The sequence below is a fragment of the Labeo rohita genome, chromosome 10 (genome assembly GCF_022985175.1).
Source record: "Labeo rohita strain BAU-BD-2019 chromosome 10, IGBB_LRoh.1.0, whole genome shotgun sequence".
In the NCBI taxonomy this organism is placed as follows: Eukaryota; Metazoa; Chordata; class Actinopteri; order Cypriniformes; family Cyprinidae; genus Labeo; species Labeo rohita.
The window spans coordinates 22,780,075-22,799,488 of record NC_066878.1 but is presented as its reverse complement, the minus strand read 5'-3'; the positions used below and the strand labels follow the sequence as shown (position 1 = coordinate 22,799,488).

The following is a 19,414-nucleotide window of genomic DNA, read 5'->3' as shown; positions in this document are numbered from 1 at the left end:
GACGTCATTACGCGCAACTTCCGTTGCGCCGCCATTTTGTGAATGGACGCCGTTGCCATCGACATCCTGAAAGCAGACTAAAACAAACGCGACTGTGAGCCGAACTAAACACGAATTACAGCCCGTTCGGTCGAGTTTAACCCTACGACGTTTTCCCTCAGGAAAAACCACCGTGATAGCCCGTGTTTTCGCCGAGAATTGATCAAAGATGTCGGAGGAGCAGATTCTGGGCGAAGACCCGATGATGATGAAGATGGAGGAGAATGATGGAGAGGGTTTTGGTGAAGAGGACATCTCCGGGGCTGATGATGGTGGGCAGGGAGAAGCTGAGGGATCGAAGATAGATGCGAGTAAAAACGAGGAAGATGAGGGGTGAGTTTCGGCCCCCGTGACACCGTGGACAACGACTGTATAAACAAGATAAACGTCAATTTAGCCATTATTTCCTCATCCTAATCGACTAGTTAAGTCATTCTCCACAGATTTTAGAGGCTGATCGACTTAGTGCAACGAGTTTCATCTTGTTTTCTGTGAAACGGTATCTGTGTGTCACACTGGAGCTCGTATTCAATGAATAAACCGTGTAAATAACGAGTATGGAGGACACCGTGAATATTCATTAGTCGTCTGCGCATATTCATGAGGTTGCAGCTGTTTCCAAACACATTTGCCTTTCAAATGCAACTTTTTCCAAATGTCAGCAGTGAATTGTTCCGACGAGAAACTCTCAATTGGTGTTATTTGCTCAAATTGTGTTGTCGTGTAGTTTTATCGTATGATGTCATACATGAATGACGAAACGTCATGTGACGTGTAAAACCTGAAACATTTTAATCCAGGTCTTAATTTTCACTTACACAAATTAAGGCCTTAAAGGTCATACATTTGAGCAAAAATACTCTAAATGCTGAAGTCATGGCATTAAATGTTGCATGCACTACCAGAATATTTTGTTGTTGTCAAATACCTAAACGTTAAGTCAAGATACGGTGTTGTTGATGTCGTATTTGGGGTGTAAAAACTTAAGCTCCCTTTGAATTACGTCAGATTCTTTATTGACAGACATTTGTCTTTTTTTAAAAAATACATTTTCTTGTCATTTTGACTTCTTATCATTTTGCATCAAAAATACACTGTGTGCAGAATTATTAGGCATATTTTTTTTTCAAACACATGTTACCAATTCCAAACCACATCAGTTTTAATAACTACTTAATTAATTTTGTATTTAATCATTTGTAAGTGATCTATAACTGTCCGTGAAGGCTGGAAGTGAAAAACTCCTTATATTCAGGTGTGCAGAATTATTAGGCATGTTTTTTTTTACAGATAAAATGAGCCAAAAAAGATATTTAACCCAGACTGAAAAGTCCAAATTATTGGAGAATGCAATACTAATGCATAAGTTAAGGCTTGACCATTGGACAGCGAAATGCTTGTTGAGTCTGCATGGTCAGAAAAAACAGGTGGAGAAGAAAAGATGCATGTTAAATGCAAAAGAATTAGGAATTAAGGGGAAGAATTAGGTGTGACACCATCAGGAACCGTTTCCAGGTCTCCAGCGCCACCATTTTCCAGAACTGCAACCTACATGGAGTCTTCAGAAGTACAATGTGTCAGGTTCTCAGAGACCTAAAAAATCCTAAAAAATGCCCCTGACTTAATAAGAATAACAAGCTCTTGAAGAGTGACTCTTGAAGGACAAGCATAACATTCTTTTGTACCTCTGATTCAAGAATTTATCTTCCAGAATCTGGCAGTAAGTTTTGGGAGTTAATTTTAGTCCATCTCTGCAAGTCAGACTTTTCAGGATAGGAGACTAAACATGAACTCCCAAAACTTACTGCCAGATTTTGGAAGATAAATTCTTGAATCAGAGGTACAAGAGGATGTGATGCTTGTCCTTCAAGAGTCACTCTCAACTTATCTGTCTATAAAGCCTATTAAAAAAAAAACTGTCTTCATGTATTTCACAACACGTCAGCTTGTTATTCTTATTAAGTCAGGGGCATTTTTTAGGATTTTTTACCAAGCAAAGTCTCTGAGAACCTGACACATTGCACTTCTGAAGACTCCAGGTAGGTTGCAGTTCTGGAAAATGGTGGCGCTGGAGACTAAATGGTTCCTGATGGTGTCACACCTAATTCTTCACCTTAATTCCTAATTCTTTTGCAGTTAACATGCATCTTTTCTTCTCCACCTGTTTTTTCTGACCATGCAGACTCAACAAGCATTTCGCTGTCCAATGGTCAAGCCTTAACTTTGCAAATTCTTGTAATGCATTAGTATTGCATTCTTCTCATGGGCATTTAATAATTTGGACTTTTCAGTCTGGGTTAAATCTGTTTTTTGGCTCATTTTATCTGTAAAAGAAAACATGCCTAATAATTCTGCACACCTGAATATAAGGAGTTTTTCACTTCCAGCCTTCACAGACAGTTATATATCACTTACAAATGATTAAATACAAAATTAACAGTAGTTGTTAAGACTGATGTGGTTTGGAATTGGTAAAATGTGTTTGAAAAAAAAAATATGACCAGAATATCAACATGCCTAATAATTCTGCACACAGTGTAGACATTTGCATTGGAAAAACAAGGCAAAAATACTGAGATGGAGTATCACTTTTGTGTAGTGCGATCAGAAGATACAGTAAAAGATATTTCCATGTTGTAGAAGTTAATCTTTTTTTTTTTGTATAATTATTTAAAAAGTAAAAGATTGGTTGTATGTTGTACTGTTAGTATAATGTGTTTTCCTTACACATTTACATTCTTTAATTGGTCTTATATAGGTCTTTTGGCAAGCAGTACTTGACCTAAAATGGTTTTTAGCTGACATACATCACCATAATGTTTTCCACCAACTTGCCTCTATGTTAAAACAGTGTCTTAAGTACTAGTCTGACCAGTTAAAGGGTAATCAAATAGTAATCAGTCTTATTTTTGGATTCAGCTTGTACTAATCTATCAAAAAATTTTTAGCTGAGTAACTTTTAAGACTAGTCTTAACCTTTTATGCAGCCGGCTCCTGTTCTCACATCAGTCTTTTTGTTTTTAGGAAAATGTTTGTTGGAGGGTTAAGTTGGGACACGACGAAGAAAGACCTGAAAGATTACTTCACTAAATTTGGAGAGGTGGTCGACTGCACCTTGAAACTGGATCCTTTGACGGGCCGGTCCAGAGGATTTGGCTTTGTTCTGTTCAAAGATGCTGAAAGTGTGGAAAAGGTATCTTGCCAGAGAGATTTTTGTGTGTGATTTGTGTGCCTTTCGAGTTGACCGATTCAGTCAAATCTTGACGTGCGTCTGTTCCTGGTCAAAGGTGATCTCACAAAAGGAGCACAAACTGAATGGAAAAGCGATTGACCCTAAAAAAGCAAAGGCAATGAAGTCTAAAGAGCCTGTGAAGAAGATATTCGTAGGAGGTCTTTCACCAGATACTCCAGAAGAGAAGATCAGAGAGTACTTTGACGCCTATGGAGAGGTACGGAGAAAGTGGACAATTGATAGACGCTTGTCATATATGTGTATGTGATTAAACACCATGATTTACATGTCTGTATTTCCTCAGGTGGAATCCATTGAGCTGCCAATGGAGAATAAAACAAATAAAAGACGAGGTTTTTGTTTTATAACATTTAAAGAGGAGGAGCCAGTAAAGAAAATTATGGAGAAGAAGTACCACAACATCGGTTTAAGCAAGGTACAGTTTTGTAACAACGCTAAATCGTAAATGTTATAAAACATCGTTATTTTAAAACAATAACAGTTTCTGTGATAATTGCATTAGAATGAAGTATGTTCACATATTTGTTGTTTTATAGACTTAGTGAGAAAATGTATGTTTTGGAACAACTTTATTATAAACTGTAAAGACCTGCATATAACATGAAGGAAAAAACATTAGATGTTGTGCCCACAAAATACTTTTATTAATAATTTATTTAATATTAATTTCTTCCCTTGTTTTATTTAAATCATTTCTTAAACTTAGTTCATTCCCTTATTCTTAACTATATCGCTGTAATGGTACATATCACAGTCTTGTTTTGGCTGAAATGACTTGTTTACTAGATTACCATGTGGAAATACATGTTTTTGGATAATGCAATGAATTAAATACTTAAGAGATCAAAGGTACTGCTTTATTTGGTTATTTTCTCTTTTTATTTGGAACTACAGGATGTTCTGATCCCACGAATGGTGACTTGCTGAAGTTGTTTTCATGTTTTCTCTGTACAGCTGTTAAATTATATAGAAATATTTGCAGACTCTTTTATTGATACTTAAGGGGAAATTCTGGAAAAACTGAATGAGTCCATGATCCAGATGTGAGAACCAAGAATCAGTAGTCAGGCTTTATAGTGACATGTAATGTTTATTTTGGGGTGAAATGCTCTTGACAGCTTTCTGAAAGTAATGTGGAATCTGTCATCGTGTGTGCAGTGTGAGATCAAGGTGGCCATGTCAAAGGAGCAGTACCAACAGCAGCAGCAGTGGGGCGGAAGAGGAGGATACTCCGGCAGAGCCAGAGGGAGAGGAGGTGCGTCTGAACTAAACATTAACATTCGATGAAATAAAACACAATAAATAACACCCACATTAACCCTTTGGTAGAGCGGGGCAAAATAGAATGTAAGAATTGCTCAGTTGGAATTTGGAATGTTGAATTGGAAAAAGAATTTATTGAATTACAGTTCAAAGAAATTCAAAATTTCGCAAACAAAAAATAACTGACCTTTCGGAAACGGCTTGATTGACAGGCGATATGACCAATCAGAACGCTGAATCTGCTATTTTGTCCCGACAAACAAATCAGGAGAGTAGATTAACTTCTGTAGATTCAAACTTGAAAAATTGTGTATTAATGTCTTACCACGGTTGAAATAAAATGTGTTCTAATGTTTTTTTTTATGTTTACTTCGTGCTTTAAGTAAATAAGACAATCGGTTCACATGTCAGTTAATCTAATAAGGCAATACAGCGATCTGTCACGACACATTAAACAGCCACAAAACGCTATTTATTGTTTGAAATTTTCAGCTGAGACCTCGTTTCAAACGGAAGTAACCTGCTCTGTCTTGTCTGTCGGCTTGTTGTCAGTTTCCTCTTTGGTGTGTGAGGAAGATAATTTGTAGCAACTAAGAAAGGGTAGTAACTTTTTTGCGAAGGGTCAGTTACATAATTTGGACTACTTATGGTAGTGGCTGATATGTTGGATAAATGTTTTTCTCAAGTTATTAGATACATATCACCTGAAACATCAAAATAACATAAAATCTTTTTGAATAGTTATATACTGAGTAAACCGGAGCATTCTGGGACATGAAGTGTTTTTCCAGTATGATCCATAAAATGGCAAAAAATTCTCTAAATACAATTAAGAACAGAACAGAAAACATTTCTGTACGTGGCATTTTGAACATTAAGAAGTTCACTTAACAAACATTTACAGATAATTTTACCCTCTTGTCATTCAAGATGTTCATGTCTTTCTTTCTTCAGTTGTAAAGAAATTGTTTTTTGAGGAAAACATTTCAGGATTTTTCTCCATATAATGGACTGATATAGTGCCCCGAGTTTGAACTTCCAAAATGCAGTTTAAATGCGGCTTCAAATGATCCCAGCAGAGGAAGAAGGATCTTATCTAGTGAAACGATCAGTTATTTTCATAAAAATAATGCAATTTATATACTTTTTAATGTCAAACGCTCGTCTTCTCTTGCTCTCCCTGAACTGTTTATTCTGATTCATGACAGTTAGTGTATGTCGAAAAACTCCCATCTTGTTTTACCTTTTTTGTTAAGGGTGTTTGATCTTCTTTTCATGTTCACTTTGCAAAGACTGGGTCGGTACTTCTGCAGCGATGTAGGATGATTTTGAAATGGTTTTTGAAGTTGAGGGAGAAAATACGACTGGAGTTTTTCGACATACACTGTCTTGAGTCAGAATACACAGAGTTCAGGGAGAGTAAGACAAGACGAGCGTTTGAGATTAAAAAGTATTTAAATTGTATTTTTAAAATGAAAATAACAGATCGTTTCGCTAGAGAAGACCCTTCTTTCTCAGCTGGGATCGTTTACACCCGCATTTGTGATCGTTTGAAGCCACATTTAAACTGTATTTTGAAAGTTCAAAATCAGGGCACCATATCAGTCCATTATATGGAGAAAAATCCTGAAATAAAAAGAAAAGACATGAACATCTTGGATGACAAGGGGGTGAGTACATTATTTGTGAATCTTTGTTTTGGAAGTGGACTTCTCCTTTAATATTTCTGGGAATTCGTTTGTGAACAGTTGGAATTTTTTGAAATTTCATTGCATGTTAATTTTACGTTCTTACATTTGTTTTCTGCATTATATTTGATATGCCAGACCACATTCATGTTAAATTTCATTGTGAACGTCAGTTATTAACGGCGAAATGCATTCTGTGTCTGTTGCAGGTCCCAATCAGAATTGGAACCAGGGATACGGAAATTACTGGAATCAAGGTTATGGAAATTACGGGAACTATGGCTACAACAATCAAGGCTATGGTGGATACGGGGGCTATGATTACTCGGGTTACAACAACTACTACGGATATGGTGACTACAGCAGTATGTAATACTGTTTGTGAACGCAGAGATGAAAAAACTAAGGATATATTGTATCGTGGATTGTCGGTACTCGACCCGGACTATGACAGTTGTGCACTAAATTATCTGAGCAGAATGCACATGCTTGTATCATACATGCCTTACGCTTCGAGAGAGAGAAAAAAAAACAAACAAACAAAGAAAAACTCTAGAACATTGCTGCAGTTGCTTTTTGTCTTACAGGGAAGGCTTGCTTGCACAAAGCTATACTGTACATATGTATTATAATAACTATGGTGCTAAATATAGAAAGGGATGTCTTAGCTTCAAAACCCATTTTGTCAAAGTGCCTTTGAATCCATTGGACGTGTAAATCTGTAGGCCATGCAAGAAATGACCGCTGGTCGTTTTTAGAAAATAATAAACAGTTTCCAAACAGTCACTAACGCCACAGATCCTTGTCTCTCACCATATTTGCAGAATACAGTATTTTGAACGAATGTTTGAATACGCTTAACGTAAGTATCCCGCAAGTGTCTCCGAAAATTGGCCTCCGAAACCCAAATTGCTAAGGTTGTACTGTTTTCCGCCTTTCTCGAGCGACCGTGTGCCAACACGTTTAACCGTAGACACCTGCGTTGTTTGTGTTTTGTGCTCCTAACTCTAGATCAGCAGAGCGGCTACGGCAAATCCCCGAGGCGAGGCGGCCATCAAAACAGTTACAAGCCGTATTAGCGAGAAACGCGTTGCAGGTATGTTGTGGCGCGGCTCACGCCGACGCACCCTTAGCGTGTAAATCAATTCTAATTTTTTTGCAATGTACATTGCTTAATTTTTGTTCTCCTTTAAAGTTTCACAGCACCCTGAAGTGCTTTACAGTAGTGGTAACATAGAGACTATGTTGGCAGTAATGTAACAGCTGGCTTTTGGCTGTTTCTTTGCCATTTTGTTTAAGTGTAAAAATTAACAGGTACAGTACTGCTAAATGGGTACCAGAAAATAAGGAATTACAAGGAAAGAAAACCGAAGAATGTTGTCTCCTAACTCTGACATATACCTTGTTTGTACCTGCCAGCGGGGACTTCCTTGCAGGCCATGAGCTGACTTCCCGATTGTCTCAGGCCCGCTCAATGCGGACAGGGTACGAGAGGCGTACGCTCTCGAATGCTCCCATTTGGTATGGTCTTCCAACATCCTGTATACGAATTGTACAATCAAAACAGCTACAGCAACAAAAACAAAAACATAAAAAGGACACGTCAAGCTTTTATCTTCTTACTTTTCTTACGTGTGTATTTTATTTATTTATCTATTTATTTATTTATTTATTGATTTCTTTCTTCTTTTTTATGTTTCTCCTAAAACTTCTTGGGATTGGTCTTATGTAATAATACATTATAATGTAATGCCATTTTTTTACAGGCACCAATCAAGTAATGGTTAAATATGACGAGAGCCGGAATTAAAATTAACCGTTCACTTTTTGAAGGATACGGCTTTCTCTGGACTTTCCAGCGTTTATAATGCACTTCTAATCTAATCTTACCTGTAATGCTTGCTTTTCTTTACTTGTAGCCGTAATACCCTGTAGTCCGTGAGCTAAAAGCCGGTTTGTACTTGGATGCCGCTGCGCTGGAGAAGTGCTTTTTTATATTTGTATTGTGTGATTTTCTACTGACAGCGGTGGATAAAGCTTCACCTGTAAACCGTCTTAATTTCATCTAACAGATTCTCTTTTTTAACCTTTTGAAATCTTGTAAAGGTCGTATTGTTTATGGGAACTTATGCTTGTAATGCTTTCCTTTTTGCCTTTTAATTTCCATCGATTCAAGGTTTAAATGTTACGACTCCACAAGATTTTAATTTAACGCTATTGTATTTACTATTATTCTATGTCAAACTCTTGTCTCCTTATTGAATTAGTAAAGAATTGGGATTCCTTTACATTTGACGAGCCGGTCCCTTTCCGAAGCGTAATTGTCCTTTTCTTTTTTTGTTTTTCAGACGCAAGGGCGAATTGAAAGTCAACCCTGAGAGGAGAAAACAAGAGGGCCTGACTTATTTAATGTGGAGTTGATCGACACGTTACTACACTTTGGTGGCCATTTAACTCACCAGCTCATTTAAATAAGAAATTACTTTAAAGGACACGTGCTAAAGAACATTTCAAATGATAACGTCCTGCATATTTGTTCTTGTGTTTCATTTGTTGTAGCTTGTGTGTTTATAATCGTATTCCCTGCTGTGTTGAGTACAGTGAACTACAGAGAGCCCAGATCATTTAGAAATTATTTGTATACAGGTCTATTAATTTATTGCTTAAGTGCATACATTTAATATCATTTCATATTGCAGTATTTTGCTACAGAGTCATGTAAACCATTGGAAAAGACGGAAAAAATAAAGTGTATGAACCTTACGCCTGTTGTTTCCTCAGAGATTAAAGTCATAGCTCACCCAAAAATGAAGACTGTCGTCATTTACTCTCCTTCGTGTCATTTTATAAAACCCAAATGCCATGTTTTTCAGTGGAACATAATTACTGCTGCTCTTTCAATATAGTAACTGTTAAAGCGGCTGCGATCCAGCTTTAAAATAACAAAACGTAATCATAAATGTAGTCTGACTCGTGCATTATATTACCAGTTCTCTGAAGAGACATTACAAGGGAAATAAACTACAAAAATTATTTTGGAAACACTATTCATAATGCACTGTAAAAGTTGGTTCAATGCATTAATTATGCTTTGGAATGCATCTTATAATGCATTGTATGATCTCATGAATAGTTGAAGAGTTAATAACAGTTTTTTACAATTTTCAAAAATCATGTTTTTTTTTTTTTTTATTGTTTTATGTTAGCTGTATTTTTTGAGTCGTTTTTACTTAAAATAACCCAACTGAACTGAGTGCACAATGAAAAAACATGATTTATGAAAATTAACTTTTCAACTGTAACCAGTTATAATACAATTTTTTTTTTACACCTTTAGAAACTGTAATGCTTAAAACAACAAACAAACCTTCAAATGTGACCCTGAACCCCAAAACCAGTCATAAGTGTCAATTTTTGAAATTGAGATTTATATATCATCTGAAAGATGAATAAATAAGCTTTCCATTGGTGTATGTTTGTTAGGATAGGACTATATATGTTTGAGATGCAACTATTTGAAAATCTAAAATCTGAGGGTGCAAAAAAAAATCAAAATATTGAGAAAACTGACATTTAAGTTGTTCAAATGAAGTTCTTAGCAATGCATATTATTAATCAAAAATTACATTTTGATATATTTACTGTAGGAGATTTACAAAATATCTTCATGGAACATGATCTTTACTTAATATCTTAATGATTTTTGGCATTAAAAGAAAAATCGATAATTTTGACCCATACAATGTATTGTTGGCTATTGCTACAAATACACCCCAGCGACTTGAGACTGGTTTTGTGGTCCAGGTTCCAACTTAGATTTCAGTTATTTATGAAAATATATAATGCATTATACATAAAGTCTTTAAAGGGGTCATCGGATGCCCATTTTCCGCAAGTTGATATGATTCTTTAGGGTCTTAATGAAAAGTCTATGATATACTTTGGTCAAAATTCTCAATGGTTGTCTAAAACAACACCCTTTTTACCTTGTCAAAATCAGCTCTGCAAAAATCATCTCATTCTGGTCGAGGCTGCTTTAAATGCAAATGAGCTCTGCTCACCCCGCCCCTCTCTTCTCTCTGTGGAGTGACGAGCCTGTTTACTTTAGCCATGTTTAGCCGCTAAGCTTGCTATCTAGCACGTTATTAGGAAAGGCGATCGCAAAGATTCATAAAAAAACGCTTATACTCACTTCTGCTGTAAGTGAAGCTGGATCATGAATGATTTGCGTGAACATAGACGGATATATGTAGATCGGGAGGCGCATTCCCTTCACAAACAAATGTAATCCACTGCATCTTCAGCGGCTCAGATGTCTGGAGTAAATGACGATCACTATGTTTATTATTACATCCAGCAACACAACACCTCAATCGCTCAATCTGAGATATTCTTGTCTAATTTACATCCCTGCTCCGGCATCCAAACAATGGAGGACGGACTGTTACAGCTGATCTGAGGTAAGACGCTCATGTCAATCAACTATCGTGGGAGCGGCCTCTGTGGGTGTGACGCCACAACGACAGGCATCTGAGAACGGCTCGATTTGAAAAAGGGGATATTATTTTTTACGGATTAATTAAAAACCACTGAATGGATTTTTATCATTATAGGGTAGATTTGTACATACACTGACAACACACATTAATGTTCAAACAACATGTAAAAGTGAACTTAGCATCTGATGACCCCTTTAAGTAAAGTCTGACAGTCCAGATTCTCTTCCATTATGTTTTTTCCACAAAGCAATCTCACTTTAGGGTGAACTGTTCCTTTAAAAAAAGGCTTCATTGTGTCATAGAATCATTTTTCACACTATAATGCCAATCAGTATTTCCTGTACAGAACATATAATCTACAGGTCATACGTCCTCTTGACAAAGACAGCTGACTGATACATCATAAGGGATTGAATTCAAACTTAAAGAAAGCACTCTAAATTAAACCCAGCCCGGACTATGTTTGTCATGGTATAAAATCAGCTACATGAGCACAGAGTGATTTCACAGTACTTGAAGCATGAGAAACATTACAGGAATCATATGAGTCACTGTCATATAACAATTCACAGGATTTACGCCGTACTGAAAGACTCAAAGGTCTGCTGGAGGTATAATGCATGTTTTCTTTAATGAAATGTAATTAAAATTTAAATGATTTTTGACGTCTTTGGAATGAAGCACAGTGGTTCGTCTCAAAGTAAAACTATTAACAATAAAACATCTTAAAACATTTTTTCACTGAATTAAGTTTTAAGTCTCATTATATTAAGATAACACCCTAACGAGTAATAACCACATATTCGCCCCAGATTTATACAGAATATCACATGAAATGTCAATATAACAAAAATAGTTATTTATCTATACATAAATCTATCCAGTTTCTTTCATAGTAAAAAAGGTCATTAATTCTTAGTGTGTGTGCGTGTACTTCACGAATACAAATGATTGAAATGGATGTCTGGATTAGGTGGGAATGACTTGTGTTGCTAACAGGATGATTAAAATGATGATGGCAAGCACTACCACACCAATTATAATCATCATCTTGGTATTTCTCCACCACATCTTTCTGGCAACACGTGTGGACGTCCTTTGAAATGAGTCAGCCTGGGCGAGATAATTACAGATGATTACACAAACAATTAATCCTTATCATGAACAAAAAGAAAATCTTTTGTGGCTGGTTTCACTAAATGTTGTTTTGAGGTCTGTAAAGATCAACATGATCAGGAAATGCTACAAATTGGTCTCGTTTTGACCTTAACGGGTTTTAAAGGCTCACCGTGGCCTGCAGATCATCCGTTTTGCCGATCAGGTCGTCTAGCCGCTCTCCTCTCTCCAGGACTTTGTTGATGTTGTCTTTGAGAATGACTTTAACATCATTGACTTGATCCTGAACTTGATTGAGTTTGCTAGGCGCTGGTTGTTCAGTGTTGTAGTCAGCCTGCATTATAAAAAGGAAACAAGAGTAAACCACTGGAACCAACATACAACAATGCACATAACCACTGCTGGGGAAAGTTACTTTTAAAAGTAACGCATTACAGTATTGCATTACTCCATGAAAAAGTCGCTAATTGCATTACTTAGTTACTTTTTATGGAAAGTAATCCATTGTGTTACTTTTGCATTACTGTTTCGTCACCTGAGCTGAGCTTGCTTATTTGAATTTAATAACAAAAATCTCCGAAGTTCTATTTTTGGCAACTTTAAGGGCCTTTCATACCAAAAGTGAAATGAATTAGCCTCAGGCTGAAGGAAGTGCCTGATTTCTGTCAACATGAGGACAGGAGAGCTGCCAGTCAGTAAATTGAAAGTAGTGAAGAAATTTAAGTAACTGGCGTTAAATTCTTTCATGTAGTTTATGTTACTGTCTATTTTGTGATTCATGTTTCATTATTGTATATATGAAAAGTTTATTTGCAAAAACAGATGACCTTTTTTTTTTTCATGTTTTTTGTTATCATGTTTTTATTGTGTTTTATTGTGTTAGTTAGCTGTATTTTGTTTGTTATTTTTACTTATTTGGAATGCACAATGAAAAAACCTGATTTTTGAAAATTGTTAAAAGTCATTTGTTTTTGCAAATGAAGTTTTCATATATATATATATATACATACACACACACACACATAGTGTACAACAGGGCTAATATAATAACAATGCGTTAAAATATTTGAACTTCTGGGGCTAGACGTATGCGACCGCCTGACTTTTCTATTAAAAACTATGAGCGTAAGGTTAGAATGACCAATATTTTGTTCACTTTAACATTATTCTTTAAACACTATTTCTGTAAATAGGTGCTTTGGAATAATTATTGCAGAAATAATTATTTTATATAAATAATTGCTGCCACTAGGGGAGAAATGCGACAGGCGTGTCCGAATGTGGCGTGCAGTGCAAAGGCGGCTTTCAAATATTTTAACTGATCCGCAGCTCAAATCGGATCCGAAATTTCGCATACGCGTATTATCAGAACTCCATGCAGCTCTCGCACTACTTGCCATTGGAAATTATTGACTTCTGGTCTGTAACTTGTCGTTCGTCCGAGATACTGGAAAGGCTGCTTAAAGGAGAAGTCCACCTCCAGAACAACAATTCACAGTTTACATGCAGCTTCAAAGGGCTCTAAACGATCCCAGCCGAGGAAGAAGTTCTCATCTAGCGAAACGATCTGTGATTTTTTTTTCCGAAAATAAAAATGTTATACTTTTTAAGCACAAAAGGTCTTGTAGCACAGGCTCTGGGATGCACATTCACAATGCTGTGTACTATTGAATCATGTCGAAAGGTCACACAGAACGTAGGCGGAACCACAGATCCAGTGTTTCCAAAGGGAACGTGCAAAGACTAAGGAAGTGCAAAAAAAAGTCAAATGCTGTTTACAAACAAAAAGGTACAACGATGTCGGACGATTCTGAAGTTGTACGAAAAAATAAGATGGAGTTTTTCGCCATACTCCACCTTTTTAGCCGGAGTACACAGACGATAAACTTAGAAGTGATTCGTAGTAGTGATGTGAAGTTCGGATCATTTTACTGACTCAGACCTTTGAGTCTTGTTCAGCAAAATGAACGAATCTTTTTTCGAGTCATTTCGTTCATTTTAGCAAAATCAGCGTCATGTGACAGCCCCATAAGATGAACGAACGAAAACCCCAAAGACTGGAAACAGGTGAACTAATTCCAGTACAGAACCTAATAGGATGCTGCGCATGCGCGACTGAACGAATCACTCCCTGAGATGACTCGTTCTTCGCGAGTCACATTAAAGATTCATTCAAAATGAACAAATCGTTCAAGAACCACCCATGGACGTGCATCCGAGAGCCTGTGCTACGTGAGCTTTTGTGCTTAAAAAGTATACAAATTTTTATTTTTTGAAAAAAAAAAAACCGATCGTTTCACTAGGTAAGACCCTTCTTCCTCGGCTGGGATCGTTTAGAGCCTTTGAAGCTGCATCTAAACTACATTTCAGAAGTTCAAAATCGGGGCACCAATGAAGTCCATTATATGGAGAAAAATCCTGAAATGTTTTCCTCAAAAAACATAATTTCTTCACGACTGAAGACAGAAAGACATGAACATCTTGGATGACAAGGGGGTGAGTAAATTATTTATGAATTGTTGTTCTGGAAATGAACTTCTCCTTTAAAGGCGCCTTTGATATTATTTTCCTCTAAACCACCAAATGGCAGAAAAACATGGTGTAGCACTTTCCAAAACATCTGCTTTTCAACATACACTACCGTTCAAAAGTTTGGGGTCAGTACATTTTTATTGTTTCTTTTTTTTATTTTATTTTTTTAAGAAATTAATACTTTTATTCACCAAGGATGTATTAAGTTAATAATTAAAAGTTTATTACAAGTTAATAATAAATAATTTACATTGTTATAAAATATTTATATTTTGAATAAACACTGTACTTTTTAAACTTGTTATTCATGAAAGAATCCTGAAAAAAAAAAATCACAGGTTCCAAAAAATATTTGGCAGCACAGCTGTTGATATTATCCAACATTGATCATTCTAATAATAAATCCGCATATTAGAATGATTTCTGAAGGATCATGTGACACTTAAGACTGGAGTAACAGCTGATAAAAATTCAGCTTTTCATCACAGGAATAAATTCTATTTTAAAGTATGTTAAAATAAAAAACATTATTTTATATTGTAAAAACATTTTGCAATATTACTGTTTTTTTCCTATATTTTTAATCAAATAAATGCAGCCTTGATGAGCATAAGAGACTTCTTTAAAGACTATTACAAGTCTTACTGACCCCAAACTTTTGAACGGTCGTGTACATGTGCAAATTTGTCTGATTCTTGATGTGATCGCGGCAGCAGCACAAGTTGATTCTGTGCTTAGTTGATCTAATATTTGATGTTTTAAAATGTCAAGTAGCAAACGAGAATCGCTAAAATTATTCAATATATCTTGAGACAAAGGTCTCTTGGATGATTTTCAGTTTTGTTTAAGATAATTAAAACAGCAGTTTTTGAATAACAAAAGAATATGTAAAAGTAAAAAGCGCCCTTGCTGTTGGGGCTGAAAGGCACAATAATTAAGATGATGATTAATAGAAGGCTGAATTTTCCATTTATTGACATGACATTGTTAGATTCAGATAGCAAATATCATATATTATGTTGGGTGTCCATCTTAGAGATAATCACTGTGTTTATAATGAAACCATCATATTTAATAACATGATATTAATCATATCATACAATAAAATATAATTTGTTGTTACTACTGTAAATCTATATTATATTATTATGGGATCCTTCAATGCTTTCAGAATCTTTACATTTTAAAATGATTTTGTTTCTGTATTTTAAAATATATGTTTTATATGAACATATTTTAATGACAGTATATTTATTGAACAAAAAAATATATTTTATTTATCAAAATAAGCAGAACATAGTAGAAACTTGGCTAAAGTGATAGTTTTGAACAAGTATTAACTTCGCCACCTCGTACATTTATGAGATTTTTAAACAAAACAAACGACTTGTATGATTTATTTTCACACAAAATCTGTTGCTCCATAAATGTTCGATACAAACGTATATATTTTCTGCAATCATACACTTTGGGTGCAGCGAAAAGCACAGTTTTTTCGTAGGGGGTGAATTTAACCTCTTTGTACCCTACATTAGTGCTGTCAAATCGATCGCGATTATCGCGATTAACTGCATCCAAATTAAGTCTGTGTTTACATAATATATATGAGCATGCTTAAGTATATACCTTAGACATATATGTATATTTATGTATTTAAGAAATACATATATATATATTTCTTAAATATATACATGTACGGGTGTGCATATATAGAAATATACACAGCGAACACACATATTATGTAAACACAAGTTTTATTTTGGATCGGATTAATTGCGATTAATTGACTTGACAGCACTTATATATAAAGGAGGAAAAAAATTGCATTACAAGAGAAACAGAAAGAGACAGAAAAAGCAAAACAAAGAGTTGATAACTACTGATATATTTCCATCAACTCTCTCCTGTGTGTTTGGTTTTCATTAAAAGGCCTGTGTACACACAGTAATGTATGTAAATGGTTTGGAAACATTTGACCAATAAAGAATGATGAAATATTACATCAACATATGACAAAAATATGATATAAATGTTACATAAAAAATAAAAATATCTGTAAATATTACAGAAAATTTTGTCCAGTTGGTTCATGTAATTGGCGTCAGTGGATCTCATTAACATGCAACTGATCTGAACATGAAATACTGTTCACCAGTTTCCATAAAGCTATGCTTTAAGAGAAATGTAGGATAAAGTAGGATCACTGTAATAAAATTAATCAACAGTAAACTAATTTTGAAGTAATACCTTGATGATATGTTTGTCATTTTGAACAGGTGAGTTTTTTTAATTGCATTTTGATCGTTGATTAATCTCTCTTTCAATCTGTAAATACTGTGTATATTGATTTAACAAAAGAAACAGAAAGAAAAACAGAACGAGACAGAAACAGGAACAGAAACAGTTAAAACCACATATAGATAGACAGATAGATAGATATAGACAGATGATAGATAGATAGATAGATAGATAGATAGATAGATAGATAGACAGATAGATGATAGATCCAAACATCAACATTACATGAAATTCAAACATGACATTACCAAATTTAGCATGGCCCTGTACCATACTGCCAGTAAAAGAAGGCAGTATAATATTTTGCATTAGATAGGATATAATTTTTTACTTCCCTCACATGTTCACGTTGAACTTCCTGACTGACAGTCCAAAGTCAGCTTCAACAGATAATGCCTGTTTACCACTATTAAACGCTGACAAATAGATTTTTATGTTTTGGTTAATCACCATTAATGTCACTCTACTTCATATGTAACAATATTCCTTTGAACACATCATCTCAACAGGCTGGTCAAAGCCTTGAACAAACAAGCATTTAAATAAACATTTAACTAACAAACAGCACAGGCGTTCTAGTGTACTCACCATCCTGAAACTTTTCTGAAACTTCCTCAAAAGTCCAACTGCAACTGCTCGAGGGTTTTCAAAAGTTCTGGCTTAGTTTGCGAGCATTTCTTGAAGGATACGATTTCTAGAGGAAGTTTCTCATTCCCGTGAGCTACAACACAAGTACAAAAGAACAGGATGAAACATTAGAGAGCTCATTTGCAAACAGAGCTTCCCCTCCCAGACAGATTGCACATTAACCAACAGCCTGAGAGCACGGCACTTCCTACTGGCTCCTCATGAGTGTGTCACACCGGCCCAACCCACCGCCGGCTGCTTTGCAAAAAGCTGCTGTGAGCCACTGCGCACTGCTTACATACACTAAACACAAGAGCTGCTGAATTGTTTGGTTTGTTTTGTTTTTCTGCTGGTGTTACATGGTATATGTGTGTTTTAAACTTATTTTTTGAGAAATACACATCAGACTTGCTTTTTAGGGCGTCATCTAAAAGGATCCCCCTGAGTATAAATTCAGAACAGCATCATCTGATGACTTTTCTGGAGAACACTGGATGAAAAAACTTTCTGGGTCATCCAAAGGTCATTACTGGTGCTGCCAGTAATGTGTTCCCATAATTTCATTTATGCTTTGCCCTAGATTATCCTGAAACAGCTGTTTATAGATTTATTATCATTTCTCAGGACTTTAACCTTAGCAGATGACCTGACTTCACTGTTAAATATTAAACAAGCAATAATGTTGGTCACTAACTTAAACTTCTTCAAGTTATGTACTACATGTTTAGGTGGTAAGCGGCTGTGATTTCTATCAAGAAGACATAATGGATGACAGAAAGAAAATATACAGTGAAAAATCACTGTACAAATAAGTTGCTAAACATGCTTTTGTATGAGTTTGTTATATTAATGTGGAATAATGTGATTGTTATATTTAATTTTATCATTTTAAAGTCTCTTATGCATCTCAAGAATGCTTTAAAAATACAGTAAAAACTGTACTATTGTGAAATAATATTATAATTCAAAATAACTGTTTTCTATTATAATATATTTTAAAATGTAATTTATTTCTGTGATCAAAGCTGAATTTTCAGCATCATTACTTCAGTCTTCAGTGTCACATGATTCTTCAGAAATCATTATGATGTTGATTACTGTCACTTTCAATCAAATTAATGTGTCCGTGTTGAATAAAAACATTGGATATACATTTATTTGCTTATATGAAAACTTTGTGCATCTGTATTTGCATTGTAACATTACATTACAGTTGTTTAGTTTTACAATCCTAATACAAGTTAAAATCCTAAAAGGTTTTATTAGACAAATATCATTATAATTATATTATATTTATAATATATAATATGCCTTAGGAATAGCCTATCTACACAGGGCTTGAAATCATTATAAGATGTAAATGATGCTCAATCTGGTTTTCACTGTACGTGACGCACAATGAACTGTATTTTTTTTTTTTTAGATGCCACGCAGGCGCTTTTTATACGTTTATGGAGGCGCACATACATTGGGTTGGACTTTAATGCAATGTTTTTCCTTCCGTGACACTGCTTGTCTTCCTCCAAGGGGCGCTTAGAGGCTCACAAAGCCGGATCCATCATTAAGACGCATTCAAACCATCAGGGCTTTATCTGTCTTATTTGAGAACTGTATTGACTAAAAACTGATGTTAACGTTACTTCTCTTGATTTCAATGACTGTTACACGATCTACAAAACGAAAAATCTTCCAACAGTCTTCATAAAATGACTAAATAAATCCATACCCTGTAATCAAGAACGATTGTGATTGGTCTAATCTGAGCAGCGATGAGAAAAGTAACAGGCAAAATGTGACTTACGCCTTTTCGCTGCCATTCCTGTGCAAATACTAACACACCATAAAGGGCTCAAATGGGTCAGATATTTATTAACAAACATTTTGGATCTTACCTGACTAATTAAAGATAATGTCACGCCTCATTTTGTAACAGTAACAGTTACTTACTTTCGATTTTGTGCTTCCTCTAGCGGCCGCTTTAAGAACTGCACCGAATCAGCACGAAGTTCCACTTTGAAAATCCGTCAGACCGTTTTTGATTCACTCTCACTTGGCATGAGGAGGCTTTTTTACACGACTGTGGTTTGTGCCGTTTACAG

General features: G+C 35.4%; 2 protein-coding genes across 7 annotated transcripts; one reads left to right on the top strand and one right to left on the bottom strand.

The window, feature by feature from the left end:
- Positions 1 to 4: 4 nt before the first annotated feature.
- hnrnpd (heterogeneous nuclear ribonucleoprotein D) lies at positions 5 to 9,006 on the top strand. Of its 5 annotated transcripts, XM_051120557.1 has the most exons (9): positions 5 to 372; positions 3,064 to 3,232; positions 3,327 to 3,488; positions 3,576 to 3,707; positions 4,451 to 4,547; positions 6,453 to 6,596; positions 7,255 to 7,339; positions 7,663 to 7,875; positions 8,592 to 9,006. In XM_051120557.1, exons 1-7 carry the CDS (start codon positions 209 to 211, stop codon positions 7,320 to 7,322), a joined length of 936 nt encoding a protein of 311 aa, XP_050976514.1. In that variant the 5' UTR covers positions 5 to 208; the 3' UTR covers positions 7,323 to 7,339; positions 7,663 to 7,875; positions 8,592 to 9,006. The 5 variants fall into 5 exon arrangements, with proteins under 5 accessions (XP_050976514.1, XP_050976513.1, XP_050976512.1 ...); XM_051120556.1 differs by lacking the exon at positions 7,663 to 7,875; XM_051120555.1 differs by having other exon boundaries at positions 7,255 to 7,875.
- Positions 9,007 to 11,354: 2,348 nt separating this feature from the next.
- Positions 11,355 to 19,404, bottom strand: si:ch73-234b20.5 (uncharacterized protein LOC449923 homolog). 2 transcript variants are annotated; one of them, XM_051120570.1, is made up of 4 exons: positions 19,263 to 19,404; positions 17,277 to 17,409; positions 12,031 to 12,192; positions 11,355 to 11,855 (listed from the first exon to the last, which is right to left on the bottom strand). In XM_051120570.1, exons 2-4 carry the CDS (start codon positions 17,277 to 17,279, stop codon positions 11,712 to 11,714), a joined length of 309 nt encoding a protein of 102 aa, XP_050976527.1. In that variant the 5' UTR covers positions 17,280 to 17,409; positions 19,263 to 19,404; the 3' UTR covers positions 11,355 to 11,711. The 2 variants fall into 2 exon arrangements, with proteins under 2 accessions (XP_050976527.1, XP_050976526.1); XM_051120569.1 differs by lacking the exon at positions 19,263 to 19,404 and having other exon boundaries at positions 17,277 to 17,504.
- Positions 19,405 to 19,414: the final 10 nt, after the last annotated feature.

Bases quoted from the DNA above. Each gene is read 5' to 3' on its own strand.
- hnrnpd (XM_051120553.1), top strand. From the start codon at position 209: ATGTCGGAGGAGCAGATTCTGGGCGAAGACCCGATGATGATGAAGATG. The intron at 3,708-4,450 runs GTACAGTTTTGT...TCGTGTGTGCAG, and splicing joins ACAACATCGGTTTAAGCAAG to TGTGAGATCAAGGTGGCCAT. The intron at 6,609-7,254 runs GTATGTAATACT...TCCTAACTCTAG, and splicing joins CGGATATGGTGACTACAGCA to ATCAGCAGAGCGGCTACGGC.
- si:ch73-234b20.5 (XM_051120570.1), bottom strand. The intron at 11,856-12,030 runs GTGAGCCTTTAA...TATCTCGCCCAG, and splicing joins CGGATGATCTGCAGGCCACG to GCTGACTCATTTCAAAGGAC.